Genomic DNA, 22769 nt, shown 5'->3' with positions numbered 1-22769 from the left:
ATAGAGGACCAAAAAGGTTATTCTAAGTCCTGTTCAGTCTTCTGCCACTGGCAACCATTTAAGACCTTGTCATAAAGCAATTGAGCTTTATCTTAATCTAGGTAATCTCCACAACTCCAATGGGAAGGTTCCTTCAGTAACTCATCTCATTGTCAGAAATTATTTACAAGCTACGTGATCAGAATGTATCCATTTATTTTGTTAATATTATCCTTTAGCTTAAAAAGTTTTTTTTAAACTCTTTTCAATCTCTCTTTAAATATGTGAAATAATAATTCGATGCCCATCCTTCTCTTTTGCAAGGCTAAACCGAATTGTCTCCTTTCCTTTCATTAGAGTTTCCTCTTCCCCATGATCATCCTAGTAGCCTTTTTCTGCAGCTGTTCCCAATTTAACTCACATGTCTTGAACATGGGTGATCAAAATGCTTATATACCAGATGTGGTCCTGCCAGTCTGTTACACTGACAGTGATACATATTCAAGACAGCTGCACCTCAGAGTTGTTTGGGGAAAATAAAAAAGCGGCATATTCATCTGATATCTTGTGGAATGTCAAGCAATAACCAAACAAATCTTTGATGTTATCTCTGTTTATCAAAGGTTGGCTATTTCGTTAGAGACAGGAAATTACTGACTGTGTTAAAGATAGCTTATTAAGTAGTATTTCAAATTCTGTTCTTAATTACTCTTGTATAGGCTCATTTTAATCAAACTGAATGATCTTGTGCAGGTGTGTTTGAGAGCAGGATTTGTCCCATTAAGCACGTCTTATGCTCTTACAAATAAGTAGCATATAACTAAGTGGGTTGGGGTTAAATATATTCTCTGATAGCCATTTTTAAAATAGAAAGCAGGTAGTCCTGTTTCATGACAGTTGCTTAAATTAACCTACACTGCAGATGCACAGCACTGGAAGAAATATCCACAGGGGAGCTTTTACAAAACTGAAATTATTTTCACTTTCTTCAATGTCAGAAGAGATGCAAGGATTTAGATTTTTTTTATTATTATTTTTTAAGGCAGTGGGCTATGAACAGGTAGAGGATAGAGAGTCATTTATTAACGCCAGTATTTAAGGTTAATGAGAAGATATTAACTGCTTGCTTGCCTGGAGCATGATCTGTGCTGCAGTCCTGCAGAGATCACTTGAGTCATTCATAGGATTAATACAGCCCAGACAGATATAAAAAACAGTATAGGGTAAGGTGAATCTTGCAATTTCATCTTTCTCTTTTTTTTTTTTTTCCTTTTTTAAAATAAAATAAAATAAAATAAAATTGTTGGGCTAAGCAAATAGGCATCTGCATGCTTAATCCAACGTAAATCCCTATGAGAGACGTAGAGGAGCAGGACCTCCTTGCTCCTCAAAAGCTGGAGCTCCTACATGGTTTTGCATGGTAGTGTTTTTCCACTAGACCATTCTGACCCCATGTGGGCTAAGATTGACTCCAGAAAAAAAGAGCAAGGCCTGGGCTATCAAGCACCAAAAGCAGGGCTGCTTCAGAAACAGAGGTGTTGGTTTTGTAGGGCTGTTGGCAACCCAGGTGGAGACCTGGTGAGAGAAGGGCTGTTGTTGAGGGCCCTGTTACCAGGTTTCTCCTTGGGTTACTCAAGCACAGCTGCCCAAGGGCTGAGCAGGTACCTTTTGCCTTTTGGCCAAACACTTCCACAGTAAATAACCAGTTTTCTCATGTAAGCAGAACTTAAACTGCTGCAAAATCCATAGTCCTTTATGAGATTTCTATTGTCACCTCAGATAATGAGAATCACTGATATTTCTACCAAATTAAACAAAAATGTTGAATGAAGTCAGTAAAGCAGTTTCTTTATAATTTGTTTTGCTAGCAAATCAAATTTATTTTACATCATATTTAAATGTTTAAGTTTGAAGCAAGATAAAAGGGACATTTCATGCTTCTTAGATCAGTTATTTCAGGCTGCCTGTAAATTTAAGAAAGCCACATTACATTTACATTTGGTTTATGTTTCCATGGTTATCTTTCTACAAATTAAAGCAAACATCTTTGAATTATTAGTGTTATATGATCTTTTTTACTTTAAGGCTTAGATTCTTTTGCTGTTTTATGTCCCAAAAACTGGCTTTTGTGCTGCAATTATCCCAACCAATCAGATTCTAAAATTTTGAATGGGAACCTTTGCAAGTACGTCTTCCCACAGTGTTTTTATCTTTTTATCTTCTCTTCCTGATTATAGCTGTATTTTTGAAAATGAAAATAAATAAATAAATAAATAAATGCCAAAGAATTGAACTATGGTTTAACTGGTATTTGGTATATCTCTAAAAGGTTTGATTTGACATGCGTAAGCAAAGCCCAGGACAAGTGAAAGCTTTTATTCATTGCTATTTTAGGTGAACAGATTCACTCATCTTACTGAAGTTTATTTGCTACTGTAGATCACTCATTACTTGCCTGTACTCTTTTTACTAGTAGGGAGATCCAGTCCTTTTAACATAAGCTGTTGCGTACCATATAGTCAGTAGTGAGTTATGTATTTGTCTCTGTTGACTGTACAGGCAATAGTTACTGCCAGAGGGTAATCCAGATTGTTGAAGTTTTGTGCTTATCTTTCCCCATTCACTAGATAGAGAAGTAGTGCAAATGTCGGGTATTGGTGTCCACTGAGGGTCCTTAATCCTTTTTTGATGATACATGTACAAATAAACAGTGATGAATCCTTTCAATTCTCTCTTAGCTTATATATAAGCCTCTTGGTCACTCACTCAGGGGTTTGTATCTCCTGTCTCGGTTGATGCAGTGATTGATGGTTAAACAATTACACAATCAAGAATGCAGTTCCATAATGTCAGAAGGACAACAGGTGAAAATGATCCCTTTCTGTTTCTACCCAGAGGTGAACTGACATAAACTCCATATACATTTGTGGAGGAACCTAGGAATACTTGAACTGTACCAAGCTAGCTGAGGGCCCTTTCTGCAAGACCAAAAGCAACATGTGTGTTTCCAGTGTTCCTCGTAACTAGCTCCGGCCTTTCTCTGGCTCCAGCCCTTTCAGCATAGTTGTTTGGGCTTAATACAAAGAGTGCAGACCACTTCAGTTCGTTTTACGATTACTGTAAGAGCCTTTTTCTAAGAGATTTTGGGCTGACCTTTTGCCCTGTGCTGATCCAGCACTAAGTCCAGACAAGAAAACTCATGAGCATTCATGGCCTCTCAAAGTTACTTTCAGTGGAAGCAGACATATCCTTTTTTTATTTTGATGATTTCAGGCAGTACATGAAAGCAGGTGGGACCACAGATTTCAGTTTGTTACTGAGGACGCTGTCCTCAAACACCCAATGTAAAATCAAATTCAAGGACAGTAGTTAACCTTATAGCATGTGCTGTGATTGTGTTTCCAGTAGAACGTACCAGACAGAAATGGTAGACAAGAAGCAAAAATAGTGTTCAGAGAACAGTTTTCTGTTTCCAGCATCCCCAAAGTACATGATCTGATGACAGTGTATTAGAGTAACATTGCTGTTTCTGTTTAAGTAGAGTCCAGGTTAAATGATTCTAATGATTCTAATCAACAGATCCCTCCATGACAGGACTTGCTCTGTTTGCACATGCATATATCTGCTTTCTCAGTTACTGTCATGAATTACTGAACAAATCTGTTCAATAAGTAACTCTAAAGAAAATATTAACTGAAAAGTTATTTCATGAAGTAAGTTGCTATCAAATTATTTTGAGTGATAAGTCATTGCTTTTGTTGGTTTTACTTATAAAATACACATTCATCACACAGTTAAATGCTTGTTTTCAATTTAGTTGGTGGTTGGAAACGCTATGGTGAATTTTAAGAAATAAACTATATATATAATGTTTTAAAATCAGGATATAAATATTTCAACAGTCTTTTAAGAAATCAAAAGACTGTATTATTCATATCATCAAAGCTGGAGAAACTTCATTTCTAAGTGAATATTTTTTCATTTTATTCTGTAAAGTGGCTAGAATAGCTAGAATATCTTTAGTTACATTCTTTTACTGTAAACAAACATGGTACAGGTTGGCATTGATGTCATCATGTTTGAACAGTTCCTGAGTAAGTTAGATGCTACAGCTGTTCCTTAGGAAGGGAATAATTATCTATTTCATATCAATATCCCATGTCTTTGTGTATTTCTTGCTATTTATCATTATGTAATGACAAATAACTGTATCCAACAAAGTGTACCCAACATAATTTATCATTGATATCCACAGAAATACACCATCACAGAAAATATGGGCTATTTATTAGTAAGTTAATGGAAACACTTTTATTATTCCATTTACTGAGAGTTATGTAAGGGGCATTATCAAAAGAAGATACACATAGATTTAAATATCTGAGTCAGATTTCCATTCCACCCTTGCATAAGCTTCTTCACACATGGCCTTTCTCGCCTAGTATTTCATGAACCAATTGCAAGTTTTCGTTTCCCTTAAATATGTGTGGCCATGTGACGTAACCAGTTCAAATGGATTCTGACTATATCTGGTTGATACCTCCTGCTCTTCTGGAGAGAGAAAGTAAGGAAACAAAATGGGTCTGATTTTCTCAGCTGAAACTCTGGGCTGTTCATGAAGAGATGGAGTTCCTAGTCATTTGCAAATTTGGGTAGCTGGAGTCAAATTAACTCAGTAAAAATGTGACATTCATGCTATTTTCACCATATGGCTTTTCCTGAGATGTGTATAGTGATGTGATTTTAGTTGGAGCTTCAATTAAAGTTTGTCTCCATTAATACCTTTATGACAGATAATAATAATAATCAATCTTCTTGCTTGTTTTCAGAACTCTCTCAGAAAATGACAGTACCTCTTTACCACCTGCTGACTCCTGCACCAGTCCTACCAAAATGGATTTGTCGTTCAGTAAGACTGCCAAACAGTGCCTAGAGGAGATATCTGGTAAGTAACAAGAATTCAGGAAAAGCCTAAGTTTAGGAATTATGTACTTTGCTTACATCTTTATCTTACCAGGAGCATTACAGTGTATTGAAATACTCCTGACTTCAGTTCATGAGTGGTATTAAATATGCAGACAATTTGGGTCATGTACAGTTAGTGCTTCAAATGCACAGTTCCCTTATCTGAACTGGTTCCTTCTCTTTGAATATACTCTTCATCATTTTGCAGAAACAGCACTTTCATAAATGAGGGTTTCGAGACGTGTAATTGTTAGTGTCATATTGAACGTTCCAGGAGAGCCATGGAAAATCTACTTCAGGATATTTGATACTATTTTGCATTTAAGGCCATCAAATTAAGTCATAACATCAGAATTGAGACACAAGAGACAGAAGACATATTTCGCTTTTGTAAACGGATCTTTATTCAAAAAATGGGAAAATGAACAAGTTCTCTCTATTGTACCTGACTTTGAAGTCACTGCTAAAACTAAGCTTCTGCAGGCTCTGTCCTTCAATGCCTTGTAAAACTGGGGCAAAATCCTTATTAGGTTACAAACGTGAGGGGACTTTTAAAGTCATATCAGAATAGTTCCTTTGAAGTCGACAAAGGCATGCTGATTTACATCAGCCGAGGATCTGGCCACTACTCTGCCTGTAGACGCAAAGCAAAGTGTGTCACAGCTGACTTCCTCATCAGGATTGAATTGCACGGCAGGCTTGTGTGGGAGTACTTTCAAAGGGTCTTTTAGACAGAAATGTTCTTTCCTTTAATTTTTTTTTTTTCTTTCCTTAATCAGCATCCTTATTCTTAATATCATTTTTTTACAAGAATAAAAGGTGAAATCCTGTCCCACTGGATTCAACTACAGTTTTTCCATCTTACTCCATATCCCTAATGTTCAAACAAATTTATAACGAGTCATGCGGTTCTTCTTACACAGAATATAACTCGCTTTAAAACACTCATTTGACACATCACTCTAAAATTATCTCCCCACCAGAAGGGAAATCAGCTGCCCAGGCTTTGTGGGACTGCCTTGGCATTTAGCTGATTCATACTGAAATTGAGGTTTTGTCCTGGTTTGTCTTAGTCGCTTCAAAAGTTTCCTAAGTCTAACATCTCATATTTGCACAACCATCTTTTATGATAAATGTCACACTGAAACCTGGTGAAGCATTCCCTGGAGGCACCACATGCCTGTTAAAGTTATTTTACAATGGTATTTCTTAAAGTAAAATTAAAAAAAAAATAAATGTTGAACTAATCCAGAAGACAGATTCTTTGTTCTTGAATGTACAAAGAGTATAAATTGAAACACTTATGCAATTGAAAGGATGCTTCAAGGAATTATCTAAAGAGATGATAAAAAAAAAAAATCAGTTCAGTACCTGCTGAAATGATCAAAAAGGATATCATGTCTCCTGGCTTTTTACTGTTCTGAACAGAAATGGAACAGCATCAAAAAGGAAAAAATGGCATAAAGGCACTAGGCATCAGAGATGTTTCTAATCTGATTATTCAGACTCTGGCATTAGCAGTTGACTGACACAACAGGCAGCAAAGCAGAATCACTGGAAAAAATGTCAAGTTTTTGTGGTATGCAGAGGAAAACATGTGTGCCACCTGTAATTGGCTGTTAGCAGCACAAAGAATAAATGGATCAAATACTACATTTGCTGAATAGATAGTTGTCTGCATTGGTGAACTATCACCAAGTCACTGGTGATGTTGCCATTGGTGAACTTCTGTGGAAAAAAAAAAAGAAACAACAACAACAAAAACAAACAAAAAAAAACCTCTTTCACATTGATACTATCTTTCTCAGAACACTTCCACTGCTGCATAATTTTTGTACTGATGGACATAATTTTTGCATTATCTGAAGCTTCTTTTGTGACTTTGTAGCCAAACATACTAGCTCAATATATTGGTAGTCAAACATGATGAATAAGGATCATGCAAGGGACTGAGCATCTGTGGAAACCACTGAAAGGCTGAGAGTTTGTGAAGTGCTGTCCCACATGTATTGTATTTATATTTCTCCAAAACTTGGATGGGGACAAAATTATTAAAATTCTTAACATTAAAATAAAGCTAATTCCCTTGCTCCAGTGGTGAACCAGCTCTGTTCTCTGTGCCCAGCAAGGCCATTCACATTTCTTTGCCACCATCTCAACAACAATGATGGGGGGAAGTAGATGGGGAAAGTGAGAAGCTCTAGGGCTAGTTTCCAGCTCTCCTCTGCTTTGTCTTCCTCATGGTTTCTAAGGGAGCTGTTTAAATTAAAAGCAACTCCTCTCTTCCATCTGAGAGCTGGTGAAAGGATGGGATAGAGCCCTAGTGCAGCTCATTGTTTCTATTTATTTACTGCCTTCTACTGGGCACACGATGACTTGGTTTTACTTGCAAAGCCATGAGGGAGGATGATGGTGCTGGAAGGTAGGGGAGATAGCGAGGCTAGTGTAGACATGGATCCAGAGCTTCTGCCCTGATAACCTGAATAGTCTCTTGTTTGCTTGTCCCTACAAGTCTGCTGCCCTAGATAACTTCCCACATGGCTTATGCCTAAAGCTAGTTCTGCCTCTTGGTAGAGCTACTGTAAATCTGTGTTTCTCCACAGTTCCTCCATCTCTGCTTGGAATTTGTTCCATCTGTGATCTGAAGTGCTTCAGACTTTTTTTTCCTGCCTTTTTTTTTTTTTTTTTTTTTTTTCTGAATATTCCACAGTCCAGCCAGAGCAGCCCCAGATGTTTCCATGATGTGCATGCAAATCAGCAACACAGCACACACACAGTAGGTGTAACAACCTCCTGCGCACCTTGGATCCCCTCTTCAGGCACTGTGCTGGTGACATCCTTGCACAGCTGAGCCTGCTGTAGATTTGCAGGTGTGGGTCACCCATACAGTAATTTTAGTGTATTCTGCATGTGTTTGCCACATTGCACATGTGGCACACAGATGTGGAGACTTCTGTCCAGGAAATCCCAGACAGAAGTTTTGGAGTCCTAACTAATGTCCTGTTCGGGAGTCATGTATGAACACTCTTGCATGTACTTTATGTACCAGTTGCCTCAATAAGACTATTATTATTTTCTGCAAAACAAGAGTATAATTTTTGCAGACAGGATTTGAAAATACAAATGAAAAGGAAGGCTAACAGCAGTAATCAAGTTTGACTCTTGATTTTCATGATATGATTAGGATCAAAGTGGTTAAACTTTCTTATCTAGTATTTGTGTTTCTGCTGCAAATTTATTGGAAAAGGATGTCAGGAAGCTAATCGTTTAAAAATCCTTTGAAAACTGTATATGTCTGTAACTACAAAGTGTGATTTTATGAAATCAGTGATAATGTTTGGCTTTAACAAGTGCTTATATGTTCAAAGAGCTTAAAGCAAAGTGTTAGATTAAATAATTATTCATGAATTTACAAATATTGACTAATTATAAAAAATCTGAGGGATGAAGCAGAAATGAGAGTAATTTTATGAGTTATATGCCAATATCAATGGCAGAATTAGCATAACAATGTTCTTTTTCAAGCTCTATGTTTACTGTGCTTCTTATATTCTCTATGAAATAGAAATAAGGAGAAAAATAGAGAAATAGAAAAACAATAATGCATGGAAATATTTTACAAATTTGTTTTCAAGTGAGCTTGGATGAAGAAACTCAGAATGTTATAAATTTGCAGTTCTATTACATAATTCATTTGAAAATCTCCAAACTATGTACTGAGACTTCAAAGAATGTTTTATCTGACAGCAAAATTTGTCCCTAGTTTATTAGCTGTTATAATTCCTTTTATGAAAGAGACAGTAAAAATAATGTGATACATTACACTGATAGTGATGGGTTGGGGAAATTCCCATGCTGTTCTTTATTTAGGCGTATTTCTGTGTGCTGAGTGAAGAATACATCAAATTGCAAGGTAGTTGGGGAATAATGCTCCGTTGTGACATTTGCTCTCCTCTGGTCTCCTATACTGTCTGGTTAGTTTAGAAAGATTTATTTGTTCATTGCTACTTCATACATTTAAAATAGAAGAATGAGTTTTGCAAAAAGTATTTTTAATAAGGAAACATGAGAATTTTCCACATTGCAATTTTATACCTTCCTGAATAATAGCCTGCAGAGATGGTATGGTAAAGCAGGAGGATAAATTCAGTGCTATTTGTGCTGAGCACTTGGTCCAAATATACGTATGTATCTGCTCAAAGGATGATCATGATGATCTGTATACCAAGTGAGGTAGTGGGATTCATGGAAGAAAAGTTCATATAATCAAAAGCTTCATATAAGAAATTAAGGACTGTAGTTTATATTGTTTGTATACATGAGGGCTGAAGGAAGGTTTTGTGAGTAGCCCTAGTACCTCCAGATCCCAGCATGTGACTCATTGTGTTTTTAACATAGGTACAAAAGGAAAAGGTAGCTGCCAGCTACCCTTGTGTGGCTCCCATATAGCACAAATGTCATTCCTGTCCCTGGACAGTGGCTCATGACCTGTGTCCTGCTGAAGCAGGGCTGCAGAGGATAGCTCAGGTGGGGAAAGTAAGAGGTCAGCAGTCACCGAGGCCCACTGAATGGCCCAGGACTCAGCTACACCCCTACCCAAGATCCTGGCAGCCTGGAGTGGGGTGACAACATTGTACAGGGGGTTTGGTGCAGCTCACCAGGTGAAGATATTTCATCCCTTGCCATAAGTTTTTCTGCTCCCTGCTAGAAAGAGGACTAAATATGCCTGGCTAGTTCTAGCAGACTGGTGTCTGGTTGTCCATGCTGAGAGCTGAGTGCTGCACCATGCAGTACTTCCTTAGCAGGGAAATGCTTAGTCTTGTCTGCAGAGCTAAGGGAGGCCAGATCTAGCACTGTAGTCACGACTGCTTTGTGTGGTCAGGCACGCTCAGCATGAAGGCAGAACATGGCCACCTACAGCTGGCCACAGAGACCAGCCATGGGTGGTAGCTGTCCGGGCAAGAAAGGGCAGGTGAGGAAGTTGCTGTTCATTTATTTGGAGTATCAGGGAGATTCAGCCTTGCCGTTTATGGAAGGAAAAGACCCTGCTCTTTTGATTCTGCAGTGCTGTGCAGGACCACTTAATTGTCCTTCCAAATCATTTGAAACATAGTGACTGTGAATGGTGTATTACGTCTAATATAAACTGAGGTTTCAGAAGCATTAAGTGGAAGAAGAGTGAGTTTGCCTTTCAATGTGCAATTTCCGTCTTCCAAAGACAGCCTTTCAAGGACTTTCTGACATTCTCAAGTGTCCTTCTCAGCCATCCCACAGGGCTTCCTGCCACGACGCCAGGATGTGTGCAGGTAGCGTGTTCCAGCACAGGAGTTTTCGGGCAGTGCTGGAGCCCTGCTGCCAGAGCCTGGGCAGGATGAGCATCCCCTCCAGTGCATGAAGTTCTTGCAGGCACACGCATGGTCATAAAAAATCTTTTAAGAGCCCATATGGATGGCAAAGATAGTGAAGGGCCTAGAGGGGAAGACGTATGAGGAGCGGCTGAGGTCACTTGGCCTGTTCAGCCTGGAAAAGAGGAGGCTGAGGGGAGACCTTATCACAGCGTACAACTTCCTCGTGACGTGGAGTGGAGAGGCAGGTGCCGACCTGTTCTCCTTAATCACCAGTGATAGGACCTGCAGCAGTGGTGTCAAGCTGAGGCAGGGGAGGTTTAGGCTAGACATCAGGAAGAGGTTCTTCACCGAGAGGGTGGTTGCACACTGGAACAGGCAAGTAGTAGTCACTGCACCAAGCCTGTCTGAATTTAAGAAACATTTGTTCTGTGCACTCAAATTTTGGGTAGACCTGTGTGGTGCCAGGAGTTGGACTCAATGATCCTTATGGGTCCCTTCCAACTCGGGATATTCTATGATTCTATGATATGCCACCATGCCCAGCAGACCCAGGGAGTAAATTCAATGGTGCAACCATTCAAGTGTTACATTTTGTTTCCCTGCTGATAAAGTGGCAGACATTTAATATTTGGGACTATGTTATACTCAGGGGGACAGCTTTCTTCTTCTCCCTTCTAACTTTGACTTTGTGGGCAAGGTGAGGAGGAGGAGTGGTATCTCATCTTGTTGTGGTCCCTGTCTTTCTAGGAATGTGTCAGTGATTCAATATGGAAACTCATCGTTGCTTGAGACTGCTGTTTGTTTTTTTTTTTTTTTTTCCTAGATTAGTTCTGTGTTTATGAGGGTTTTCTAGGAAAAAATATACATTTCCTTTAAATGTTAACATCCATTTATTCTGTTAACATCCATTTATTCATTCAGGGTATCTGCGTAGTCTGTATTTCTTAGGGTGGCATTTTTAAAGGTTACTTCCCTGTCAAGGTTTCCCAGGGATTTGAGACAAGCATATTTTAATGCTGACAAAAGCAGTATATTCTTGTATAGCAATTTTCATGTTTGTAGATTTCTCTATAACATTTTATGAAATCAGTTGCCCCTAGATAAAATATTTGCATTTAGAAATTAGAAGTCAATTCAGGTAGTTCTTTATTATCTTTTTTTTTTTTTTTTTTTTTTTTTTTCTGGAACTAATATCTTTTTCACTGTGAGAAAAGGTATATACTTAAAATCTTCTTTCATTCTTGTTATATTATTTAAAAACAAAATTTAGATCTGGAGAACTTAGTTCAGACATTATATTGAATTGTTTTATAAGAAAAATACTATTTCTTTTAATATGTTTTTGTTCAGAAGATTGTGAAGCAGTGATTTTTTTCACAGCTTTTTAATTCTGTACTAGCCTCTGAATCTCACAGAGATGCAAAAAGGGTATATTTCAAGCAGAAAGAAACAAAATATTTATAAATCACCTTACTGGGTAGGTGCTGTTGTGTTCCATTTATTAACTTCTTTATTATCTTAAATTATATATTTTTTATTATTTATAACAGAAATTGCAAGGCTCAAGGTCCATTTGCAAATCTGCTTTTAGCTTCCTGCACAGGGAATAGCAATGATATGGAAGAAATAGTTCATCATCCTTACCTTTCAGGGAGAAAAATATCATTTGACTGTGAGCTAGGTCTATGACTGTAGTATCCTGTTCAGGTGGAGCTGTTTCTTGAAACCTGTGGCACTGTAAACTGGGCAGAGGATTCTGTGTCTCCGGTTTAATTCACCAGGATGTTTGCTGCCATGGCAGCCAGCAGCTTTCGCTGCAGTAGCAGAGAAGAGTCATATATCTGGGAATGCAGGTTGAATACTAAAATGCAAGGAAGCTTGTGCAGAGCTTTGCTTCAGTGGTTAATTTTGGCTCTTTATTGAGCTCTGACGTGGAGGCTGTACTTGCAATTCTGTGTCAGCCCATCTAAAGTGAAGAGCCATGCGCCGGGATCAGTCATGATCTGGTGAGAGGGGGGAAAAAACACCCGAGAGCACTTGTGCCTACTTTGGATTTCAGACCTCAGCAGCTGTAGACAGAGATGCAGGCCCACCACTCTGATGAGACCGGTGATTGGATGGAGAGGGGAAAACACAGTTGGCTTTTGGGATTACTTCTGTGCTGGAGCAGAGTGTTTGATCAACTCTCTTCTGCTTGAGAGAAATCCAAGTGAAAATGACTGTAAGTACGGCAGATTAATGTGACGGGGGAGAAGTGGCTTAGCAGAGACAGCAGCATAATTTTAAAGAAAATGACTGTGTCTGTCTCGTCATTTACACTACATACACTGTATGTTTGAGCTGTGCTTTTCATTATGAGTGCGAGGATGTTCTTCCTGGGATGTGCAGTGTGCAGTACTGGGAGGGTCACCTCCAGACCTTGCTGAAGAGCTGAACTGCTGCCTGTCTCTGAATTATGAAATCTGACTGAGGTGAAGCCACAGCCCGAAAGATGCAGCGATCTGCTGAACTGTCAGTGTTTAAAGGCAAGGAGGTTAGAAGCGGATGTGTTCGTCTACAGAAGCAGAAGTCTCTAACCAATCTCACGCTCACCAGTGAAGGGGAGAAGAGGCGATACTCATATAGGGAGAATTGGTTTGGGAACGCCTCCAAGTCCGGCCAGAGTTACCATCAGCGGGAGGCAGAAGCTGGGAACAAAAGCTCACTTTGCAAGGCACTCTCACACTCGGTACACTCTCTCTGCCACTCTGGTCTCACCACACCCCAAGCGTTCCAGGTGCTACCACCAGCTGGAAACAGCACATCCAGGAGGTCAGGAGATCGGCATACAGATGAAGGCTTTGGGACTGATAATGAGGAGAGGGGGAAATCAGATGATGAAAATGCAACCTGCACGTCCCATTTCCCCAGCAGGAACTGGGCAGAGGAGGAGGAAGAAGGCTGCTTGCGTGAAGGGACTGCACATCTGGATGAAGATGTCATAATAACAATGCTGGGGGACCTAGAACAGGTCCTTTATACTGATATTTTAGGTAAGTTAACTTTGACTTGAAGTCAGAAAGGGAAGGAGGAGACCAAAGTATGTGCACATATTCGCATGGAGCAGATTTTTGATCTTGACAGTGATTTTATGAGACAGAACTGGGTTTGTTTGCCATAGTATGCAAAAATAGGGTCTAGTCATTTCTTGCTAGCCTGCTTACTCTTACCTCTGAAGACTGCATGAAATTAAGATGAATGCATAAATCACTTTTGATGAGTGCATGGACAGTAACTGTGTGTGAATAATTGAGTGAGTTTTCTTAAGCTGTTTGAAAAAATAAGGTGAAACACTTAGGTACTATTAGTTCACTGTAAAATAATTTAATTTTCATGACATTCATCCTCATGAATTTTAAATTGTAATCTCAAATTCAAAGTTCGGTTTAGATAGAAAATGTCTTGGCCTACCTACAAACTGTCCATTATTGCTTTCCCTTTCCCTCTGCTGATAATTTCATCCATATATGTGGAATTGTTAGTGCCATGGTTTCACAGTTTAGCTGTATCAGTACATGCCAGTGATCATTTGAAGTCCAGCGTCATAGGTGCTTCAAAAGGCTTCTGTGTTACTGGCTTTACTTTTCATCTCTCAGTCCTTTGTAAGAGTGCTCAAAGTGTTCATTTCCAAAGCTTTGTTCTTCAGCCAGTCAAATGGTTGAAGTGTCTGCTTGCTTTTCCAAGGTTATATAGCACGTCTAACCTGGAGGTTCTTTTCTGGTGGATGTGTTAGCCCTGAGAGTGTTTAAATTCAGGATAAAATTTTTGCTCTACATGTAATTTAAAAAGCTATCATCTCTAAATAACAAAGAAACAAGTATTCTCTTTTTATGTCTACCTCTAAACTATATTAGGCTACAGTTGTGTGCTAGAAAGGGTTTCTTCTAGAGATTACTGTTAGCAAAGGCAGCTGAGCTCTCCACCTTCTGCTCCTCTTCAGCTGTGTCACAGAACAAATCCCTGTTCTCTCGTGAGCCTCAGTTTCCCCACATGCAGACTAATATTGGTACTCTACTTTGTGAGTGGAGTTAATGTCTAAGAGCAAACAATTCTCTGGGAAGCTGGTTATTGTTTGTAAATTCTTTTGTGAACATCACAGAATTAATGGAATTATTATCCTCTCATTTTCTGCTTTGGGCTGTAATTACATGCATGAAAGTATTAAAATGATCATGAACGTTATTCTTAAATGTGCAATTATGGGTAAGCTTCAGAATATTGAATGTAAAAGTTTAACCTAGGTGATTAGTGATTTCTGTAAGATGTTTATTTTTGATTTCCTGTGTATGTACCTCACACAAAAGAAAAAAAAGGAAAAAAAAAAAAAGAAAAAAAAAAAGAGGAGTATCTTCTCTAGAAATTTACTGAGAGAACCTGTAGTGTTTCACTGCTTATAAGAAGGAATTTGGGGACAATATTTTGGAATGGTTATGTCTAACACAAATGATGAAACTACAAGTGATTGAGCAGATTATATGTCATGGGGTCAGTAAAATATTTACATTAGACTTTCTTGTAAGAGGAATGGAATTCTGAAAGAAAGTTTCATGGTGCCCTAGTTTTAGTCTTTCTTATCCCATCCTCTCTATGCATGAAATAGAATGAATTTTCTTCAATATGCAAAACAGAGTCACTTGAGATAACAAGCCATTTCTGATATATGAGTGCCTGCAAATAAGGGTACACTGTATGATGGTAGTGCTTTTTGCTATAAGAGAGTGTTGAGGAGAGTCTGGGTTCCCTTTGAACCCATACAATGAGCCTAAATCCTGCTGCAATAAGCACCATAGTGTCTCTTCTGGCAGACAAGATTTATCTGGCTTTCAGAATAATGTGTGTATTCTTCATCCCTATGGTCCTGTTGAAGAAGGCTTGATGTATGTGAGGAGCCACAGTGCTGTCCTGAAAATGTAGGTAACATCAGGTGCAAGTCAGGTCTGAGGGTCTTGCACTCATTGCAGAAAATTTCTCAAGCATCACGTTCAATTGTTTATACTTTCTGACTTATTAATCAGTGGTACGTCATAACCCTATCAATATAGCCTTAAGAGAAAAAGGGAAAGGAAAAAGAACAGTTATTTTGAAAACACTTTATAGTTACGGTAATTAGTATTTTGTACATAGTACCATATAGTATTTCAAGATCATAAAATTCCAGTAATATTTTTTGGAAAAAAAAAATAGTGGAATGGTTTTGAAATTACCCCTTGTGTCGCTCAGAGATAAAGAGATTAGACATCAAAATTCCCACCTTTCTAAGATAGAGGAGTGCTACTTTTTCATGGTGTTATTTGTCTAAAGATGAAACATTATTCTCTCTGAAAACATATTTTGTCAGTTTGCCATATATATGTACCTATTTATTATTATTATTATTGGTATTGCAATTATACCTTAAGGCTTTGTTATGCTAGTTATTGTGCAATATATATTAAAAAAGATAGTTGCTGTCATTTTTGCTGCAAGAATTTGCAGTGTTAACATACAACAAAGGACAACTGGCAAAGATAAACAGGAAGGAAAAGGCAAAGTCACTGCACATATGGATTATATTTAGTTCCTCTAATAAGTATGGAGGCAAATGGTTGTTTTACCTTAATTCTGCCTGCTCAACACCCTGAAACTTGTCTTTCAACAGAATATTGGTTTATACCTTGTATGCAAGCTACTGTTTCACCTCGGGTTTGAGGAAGGGCAGATTAGCAGGTCTTTCGTGTCCCCGATACAGGTATTGTGGCAGGAAGATAATGTGCTCCTCTCCTGAAAGTGAATTTGAGTGCATTTGTTGGAGGGGTAATGCCATGACAGTGAGGAACTGAGCACACCATAGGCAACTGCGTGGAGGTAGTCATGGACAGTCTGCCTTGGAACTGTGTGAGTTACCAACAGCAGGCTCAATCTAACAGGATTTAATGGTTTCCAGCACAGCCTTGGTACACAGCTTCTGCCCCATGGGAGTTTCCAGGATGGTGTAGAAACTTCTGTAAATAGCATATGGGATCCGTGCATGTACATGCATGGCAAGGTGCTTGGCCAAGTACATGCCTATCTTGAAACAGAAGCAAGAGGGGTAATTTCAATCTGACTGTGAACATTTGCCTTCTTCAGGGTATTACATGTGAAAATGCACACAGACATCTTATTTTATGGAGCAAAATTTTGTGGATGGACATGCTGCCAGGGTGTGCCTTGACAAGATAGAGAGTTTGGCAACAGGGTTGGGCCTGTATCACCATTTGTCTCTACCCACACTGTCAGTTCCATTGCTGCCAACCCAGAGATTTATGGACTGTTTGACCATGAAACCATAGGATAATTGATTCAGAGCAATAAAACAGTCTAACAGCATTTCCTGAAGGACTTCTGGCTGCAGCAAAGAGGACAGCAGGCATAGACAGTGGTGGGGAAAACCTCAAAATGGCATTGCCGCCAAAGCTAGCTTGACATTGAACCACCACTGCAGAGTATGTTGACTAGTACCACGCATCCTTGGCCTATCAAGGAAGACAGAAAGTGTATATGGAATCTATATGGAGTAACTTCTTTCCATGTACTGCCAAGAGCTGAGATTTTCTTTAAGTACCTGCACAGTGATCAGGCAATCACAAGGCTGGGCTGGAGGGGAAGGTACAGTAGCAATTCAGTTTGTCAAAGAGCTCAAAGACCTCAAAATTCAAAATTGAAAAAGCTTAAGTGAACCATTGTTCAAATACCATTTGCTTCTGCAGGTTCTCCTTTATATTTGAAATAAATGTCACTGTCTATATTAAACATGCTTGTTGTAAACCTATGCTAAACCAATGCTTGTGTTTCTGCTGCAACTTAACCTTAGTGTGTTTAACATTTGCCCTCAAACAGAGATTGCATTTAGATACTTTGTTTTATTAGAATTTAATTCTGTAGGACCTTTGGACTTTTTTTTTTTTTTTTAACATTTCTAGAATACCTTGACTATTCCCCAGTTCTCCTGTCCCCTGATATTCCCTATCTGTCATTTGCGTGGTAAACGATGCTTTTCCTCAGAGACATCACCTTAGTTGAATTTATACTTGCTTAAATTTACACACAAACATGGAAGGAAGAAGGATTGCAACAGAATAAAAAATACAGTAACTTGAAGATGTATATCTTCATTTGTGTTTTACATTTTACAATACTGTAATACTATAGTGCTATATGGTATTTTGCCCGTGCTTGAAATTCTGATCTTGATTTTTGTATGATGTTGAGTTTAACTTCACAAGTGATGGTGAAAAAGTGAGTTTAACTTCACTCATGACAGATGTGTTCAAAGATGAAACAATTTCTCAATGTTGTAAATAACTTAGAAGCTTGCTCTGGATGGGAGTGCTGGAATATAGAGTTAAATATTGCAGATATGTTTAGTGACTGCACAACATCATTATTGATGATAACTTTTGAGAATTAGCAGTAAGATTAGCAAGGTGAGGTATGACTTGAAATGTTTCATTGATGGAATTGAAAAGAAATTTACACACCATGTTGAGCATTGTACACATAACTATAATAATAATGCTTCTTGCTAGCTTTCTTTCATGCAACATGTATGGGACACAGCCAGAATAAATCAGTTACTTTGTCACAGTTTTTGTTTTGAAATTCCCTAATTCTACAAAAGAAGACTGAATTAATATTCCTTGATATATGAATATGCTAGAAAAGATTCATTTCTTTATCTTCATGTATGACTTCAAAATCTTTATATATGTATGCTTCTTTCAGGATTATGAATTTCTAACATGATATACATATATACATGTATATATTGGTGATTGCATGAAATATACATGATTCAGGATGTCTCAGGTGAAGTTTTGTGGGCTCTTCTTTTCAGAAAACCAGACTAAATTGTCACAGTGGATTCCCAAAGAAAGCTAAATTCCATAATTGTATAAACGATGCATGTGTTTGGAGTGTTCTGAGTTTTATCTCAAGTAAAACATTATCTCCTACTTCAGTTCAGGAAAGATGCTTTATTAGGTGCCCAACTTAAGAGTACTCTGAAATAGCCTGGATGTTAAGTGCATACTGAAGAGCTGTTGTAACAGTCATCCCAGTTCTTTCCAGACACATATTTACTGTGGCTTTATTTCTTACCAAGACATGTAAAATGTCAAGGAGTAAAAAAGGGTGTGTGTAATGTATTAAGTGGTCTGGGGCTGCATTGTGCCGTGATTACAGTGGATAAAAATCCCAACACTATAAATCTGAGTTTCATTAACAGATTTGGGCCCTATCAGGGATTCATTGCTAGGGCTTTCTTCAGTGTAGTTTGTTACATACCAAATTCTATTTATAGGTGGATATGTGTTTTATTACAGAGGTATTTACAGTCATGTGTGTGTTTTCTCAGCTGTGAACACATACATGCACTGTATTCAACTTTATATGTTTGTATGCACTGAGATTTATGCTGCTTTTGTTGGTTTCTTCCAGGGGAAGACCCTGAAACAAGAAGAATGAGAACTGTAAAGAATATAGCAGACCTGAGACAGAATTTGGAAGAAACTATGTCCAGCCTTAGAGGGACCCAGATAAGCCACAGGTATATTGCTTATGTGTAGACTGCTACAAATGTGGTCTATAGAAGAGCATTATTACTTGCTGTATGAATTACAGATTTGTAAGGAAAAATTAACTATGACACCACACATGTTGTTTTCTAGAGTCCCTCAACCACTTAAAAATGTCTTCAATGTACTTTTTTTTTTGTCAGTGTCTTACGCAATCATTCACAAAAATGCTTGTTGCTTCCTATACATCTCCATAAAACCTTTAAAATTTATTTTAGGTTCTTTTATAAGTGAAGGTTGTTATATACCCAAACGTGTGCACATACAGACAGACACACACACACAATTTTCCAGCCTTTGCTTTTCCTTCTTTCTCAGGAAGAGAGAAAGCACAGTTCACTGACTTCTCCATTTTGCTTTGGCAGCACGTTGGAGACAACTTTTGACAGCACTGTGACAACTGAGGTGAATGGAAGAAGCATACCAAGCTTGACAAGCCGGTCCACCCCAGTGACTTGGAGGTTAGGGCAGGCCAGCCCTCGGCTGCAGGCAGGAGATGCCCCATCCTTGGGTGCTGGTTATCCTCGCAGCAGTGCGAGTCGCTTCATACACACAGACCCTTCTCGATTCATGTACACCACCCCGCTTCGCCGAGCAGCAGTTTCTCGCCTTGGAAATATCTCTCAGATCGACATGAGTGAGAAGGGAGGTAGTGATTTGGACATGTCCTCTGAAGTTGACGCTGGTGGCTACATGAGTGATGGAGACATTCTTGGGAAGAGTCTTAGAACTGATGACATCAATAGTGGGTAAGCACTTTCTTCCATTTGAAAATATGTGTCATTGGCAAATTCATTAGGATTTTCCTGATAAATTATGGCACACGTCGAAGCATTATGGATGCCACATAGAAATATACATATTAAAAATAATAAAATTAACCCCCTAAACACCCAATGATGTTAGAATATCCTGAATTGGAAGGGACCCTTAAGAATCATCAAGTCCAACTCTTGACACCGCACAGGTCTACCCAAAAGTTCAGACCATGTGACTAAGTGCACAGTCCAATCTCTTCTTAAATTCAGACAGGCTCGGTGCAGTGACCACTCCCCTGGGGAGCAGTGTGCAACCACCCTCTCTGTGAAGAACCCCCTCCTGATGTCAAGCCTAAATTTTCCCTGCCTCAGCTTAACCCCATTCCCGCGGGTCCTGTCACTGGTGTTAATGGAGAAAAGGTCTCCTGCCTCTCGACACCCCCTTACGAGGAAGTTGTAGACTGTGATGAGGTCACCCCTCAGCCTCCTCTTCTCCAGGCTGAACAGGCCCAGTGACCTCAGCCGTTCTTCGTACGTCTTCCCCTCCAGGCCTTTCACCATCTTCGTAGCCCTCCTCTGGACACTCTCCAACAGTTTCATGTCCTTTTTATACTGTGGTGCCCAGAACTGCACACAGTACTCGAGGTGAGGCCGCACCAGCGCAGAGTAGAGCGGGACAATCACCTCCCTTGACCTACTAGCGATGCCGTGCTTGATGCACCCCAGGACACGGTTGGCCCTCCTGGCTGCCAGGGCACACTGCTGGCTCATATTCAACTTGCTGTCTACCACGACCCCCAGATCCCTCTCTTCTAGGCTGCTCTCCAGCGTCTCATCGCCCAGTCTGTACGTGCAGCCAGGGTTTCCCCGTCCCAGGTGCAGGACCCGGCACTTGCTCTTATTGAACTTCATGCGGTTGGTGATCGCCCAGCTCTCCAACCTATCCAGATCCCTCTGCAAGGCCTTTCCACCCTCATTCGAGTCCACAACTCCTCCAAGTTTGGTGTCATCAGCAAACTTGCTCAAAATACCTTCTATTCCTACATCCAGATCGTTTATAAAAATATTGAAAAGTACCGGCCCTAAAATGGAGCCTTGAGGGACCCCACTGGTGACCGCCCGCCAGCCTGACTCAGCCCCATTTACCATAACCCTTTGGGCCCTGCCCGTTAGCCAATTGCTCACCCATTGTATGATGTTTTTATTCAGCTGTATGGTGGACATTTTGTCCAGTAGGATCCTATGGGAAACCGTGTCAAAAGCCTTGCTGAAGTCCAAAAAAATCACATCAGCTGGTTTCCCTTGGTCCACCAGTATGACTTTTTGATTAATTTTAATAAGAGCACAGGTATTTCGTTTAGGAATTTCATAATTATCTGGTAAACCATCATTTTGCTCCGATTGGTCTGAGATGGGTCACCTGTCAGTATTTTTATTTTATTTGAGATGATAGATATGGTATTGGATGCAGCTAATGAAAAGCAGCTGGGGACAGGCCTGTCTTTCACTGTTACTACTTTAGACACTGTCTAGTTTATTCTGTGTTCTAAACAGCTACCTCAGTTTTTCAACTGTGCATATCATCTGAGCTGGTGGAATGTCTTTTGATACAATAGATCAGTTCCTGTCCTAGCTTACCAGGAGGAAGAGTAACAATTTTTTTCATTTTTGTTTGCCTACTGATTGCCTTTGGCATACTGTATTCCCTGTGATAGTGAGAGGAAGTACTTTTTTCATGGGGAAGTTGAGTTTCCTCTGTAAAATAAACTTTGTTGTCATTGTTGTTGTTTTAATTATTTATATTTGTTGATGGTTAAGTTTATGGTTGATCTGTATATATATCTAGTATAGGCCCTTTATGTTGAGATAACAGAAAAAAAAAGTTTCAAATTACTATTTAACAATTTTTGTGTTGATCATATTAACATGATTATTCACTCCTATGTGAGTTAAAAGTTCTAAAGCATCATTAAAAAAAAAAAAAAAGTATTACCATTTTAACCATTTTACTTAAATTACTGTTCAGTGCTTCCAAAAACATTATTTTAGTGGAAATCTTGTTGTCATCTCAAGGCTCCTGGCTGTCTGAGGTAACAATGGCTTGAACAGAAGTCTCACTGAGACCATGGCTATGTCACACTGCACTGCTTGGCTCTGTACATGTTTAGGACTCCTGCTGTCAATCTAATCTTTTATTTTGAAGTATAGCTATGATTAAAGAATGGTGGTTGATGAATTATGATGCATTCCTAAAAACAAATCTAAGTTTGTGTTCCAGCCTCTGTCTAGAGTATTGTATTACCTCAAGCAGCATCCAAAGACAGATCTCTAGAAAGTCCATAACTATAAAGAAAGCAAAGACGTCTGTCTCCTTGGTGCACTGTCTCAATGATCTGTAAATGAAGGAGTGCTGATAAGCTTATCAACTGTTCAGCACAGCATTAGTAGCTGTCAAGTAGGATGCCATATTCATGTGTGCTAGAAAACACAGTGAAATTAAGAAAACAAGGAGTAAAGAGTAAGAGGTCAGAATCACTTGTCTACAATGCAGAAACAGAGAAAAGTAATATTGAAAATGTAATACTTTAATGTCTGAATACCTTTAATCATAAAGAAAATATAAATTCTGCTGTTAATGGATGCATGGGTTTATTAAAAAAAAAAAAAGAAAGAAAGAAAAACGGGGAGGGGGGAGTCCTTTGCAGTGCCTGATGAATTGTATTAATTAGCTTATCACTTGGGAGAATGAATATAGTCATCTTGCTGTGTGACTTTTCTTTGCATCAGTAATAAGGATGACTCAATAGACAGTAAGTTACAATGTGCTCAGTTAACATTCTTAGGTGTGGTAAATGTTAAAAACAAGTTAATAAGGTCTGAAAATTCGGGATTCATTGAGGCATGTAAAGTCTTATCTCCTTTATTCCTCTTCCATTTTCAGTTTAATTACTTTAAGTACCTGGGGACAGGAATGCAGCAGTAATTAGAAATTAGTGTGAGGAATGCCTGTTGCACTTGCTAAGTCTCTCCATTCAGGCCTTATTTATAGAGGATAAAATCTGTATAGACTGGATTGCATTCACACC

At 38.9% G+C, this 22769-nt stretch overlaps 1 protein-coding gene across 7 annotated transcripts in view; it reads left to right on the top strand.

Annotated features, from left to right (window-relative positions):
- Positions 1-22769, top strand: part of NAV3 (neuron navigator 3) — a 413781-nt gene that overhangs the window by 282206 nt on the left and 108806 nt on the right. For all 7 annotated transcript variants that reach the window (XM_082761391.1, XM_082761390.1, XM_082761389.1 and 4 more), the window contains 3 exons: positions 4809-4924; positions 18789-18897; positions 19291-19674. In XM_082761391.1, the coding sequence (XP_082617517.1) occupies positions 4809-4924; positions 18789-18897; positions 19291-19674 (609 nt within the window). The remainder of the gene's footprint in view (positions 1-4808; positions 4925-18788; positions 18898-19290; positions 19675-22769) is intronic.

The sequence above is a fragment of the Aythya marila genome, assembly GCF_965140915.1.
Source record: "Aythya marila genome assembly, chromosome: 1".
NCBI classification, from domain to species: Eukaryota; Metazoa; Chordata; class Aves; order Anseriformes; family Anatidae; genus Aythya; species Aythya marila.
Note: the sequence above shows the minus strand (reverse complement) of the source record. Positions and strands in the feature narration are given on the sequence as shown.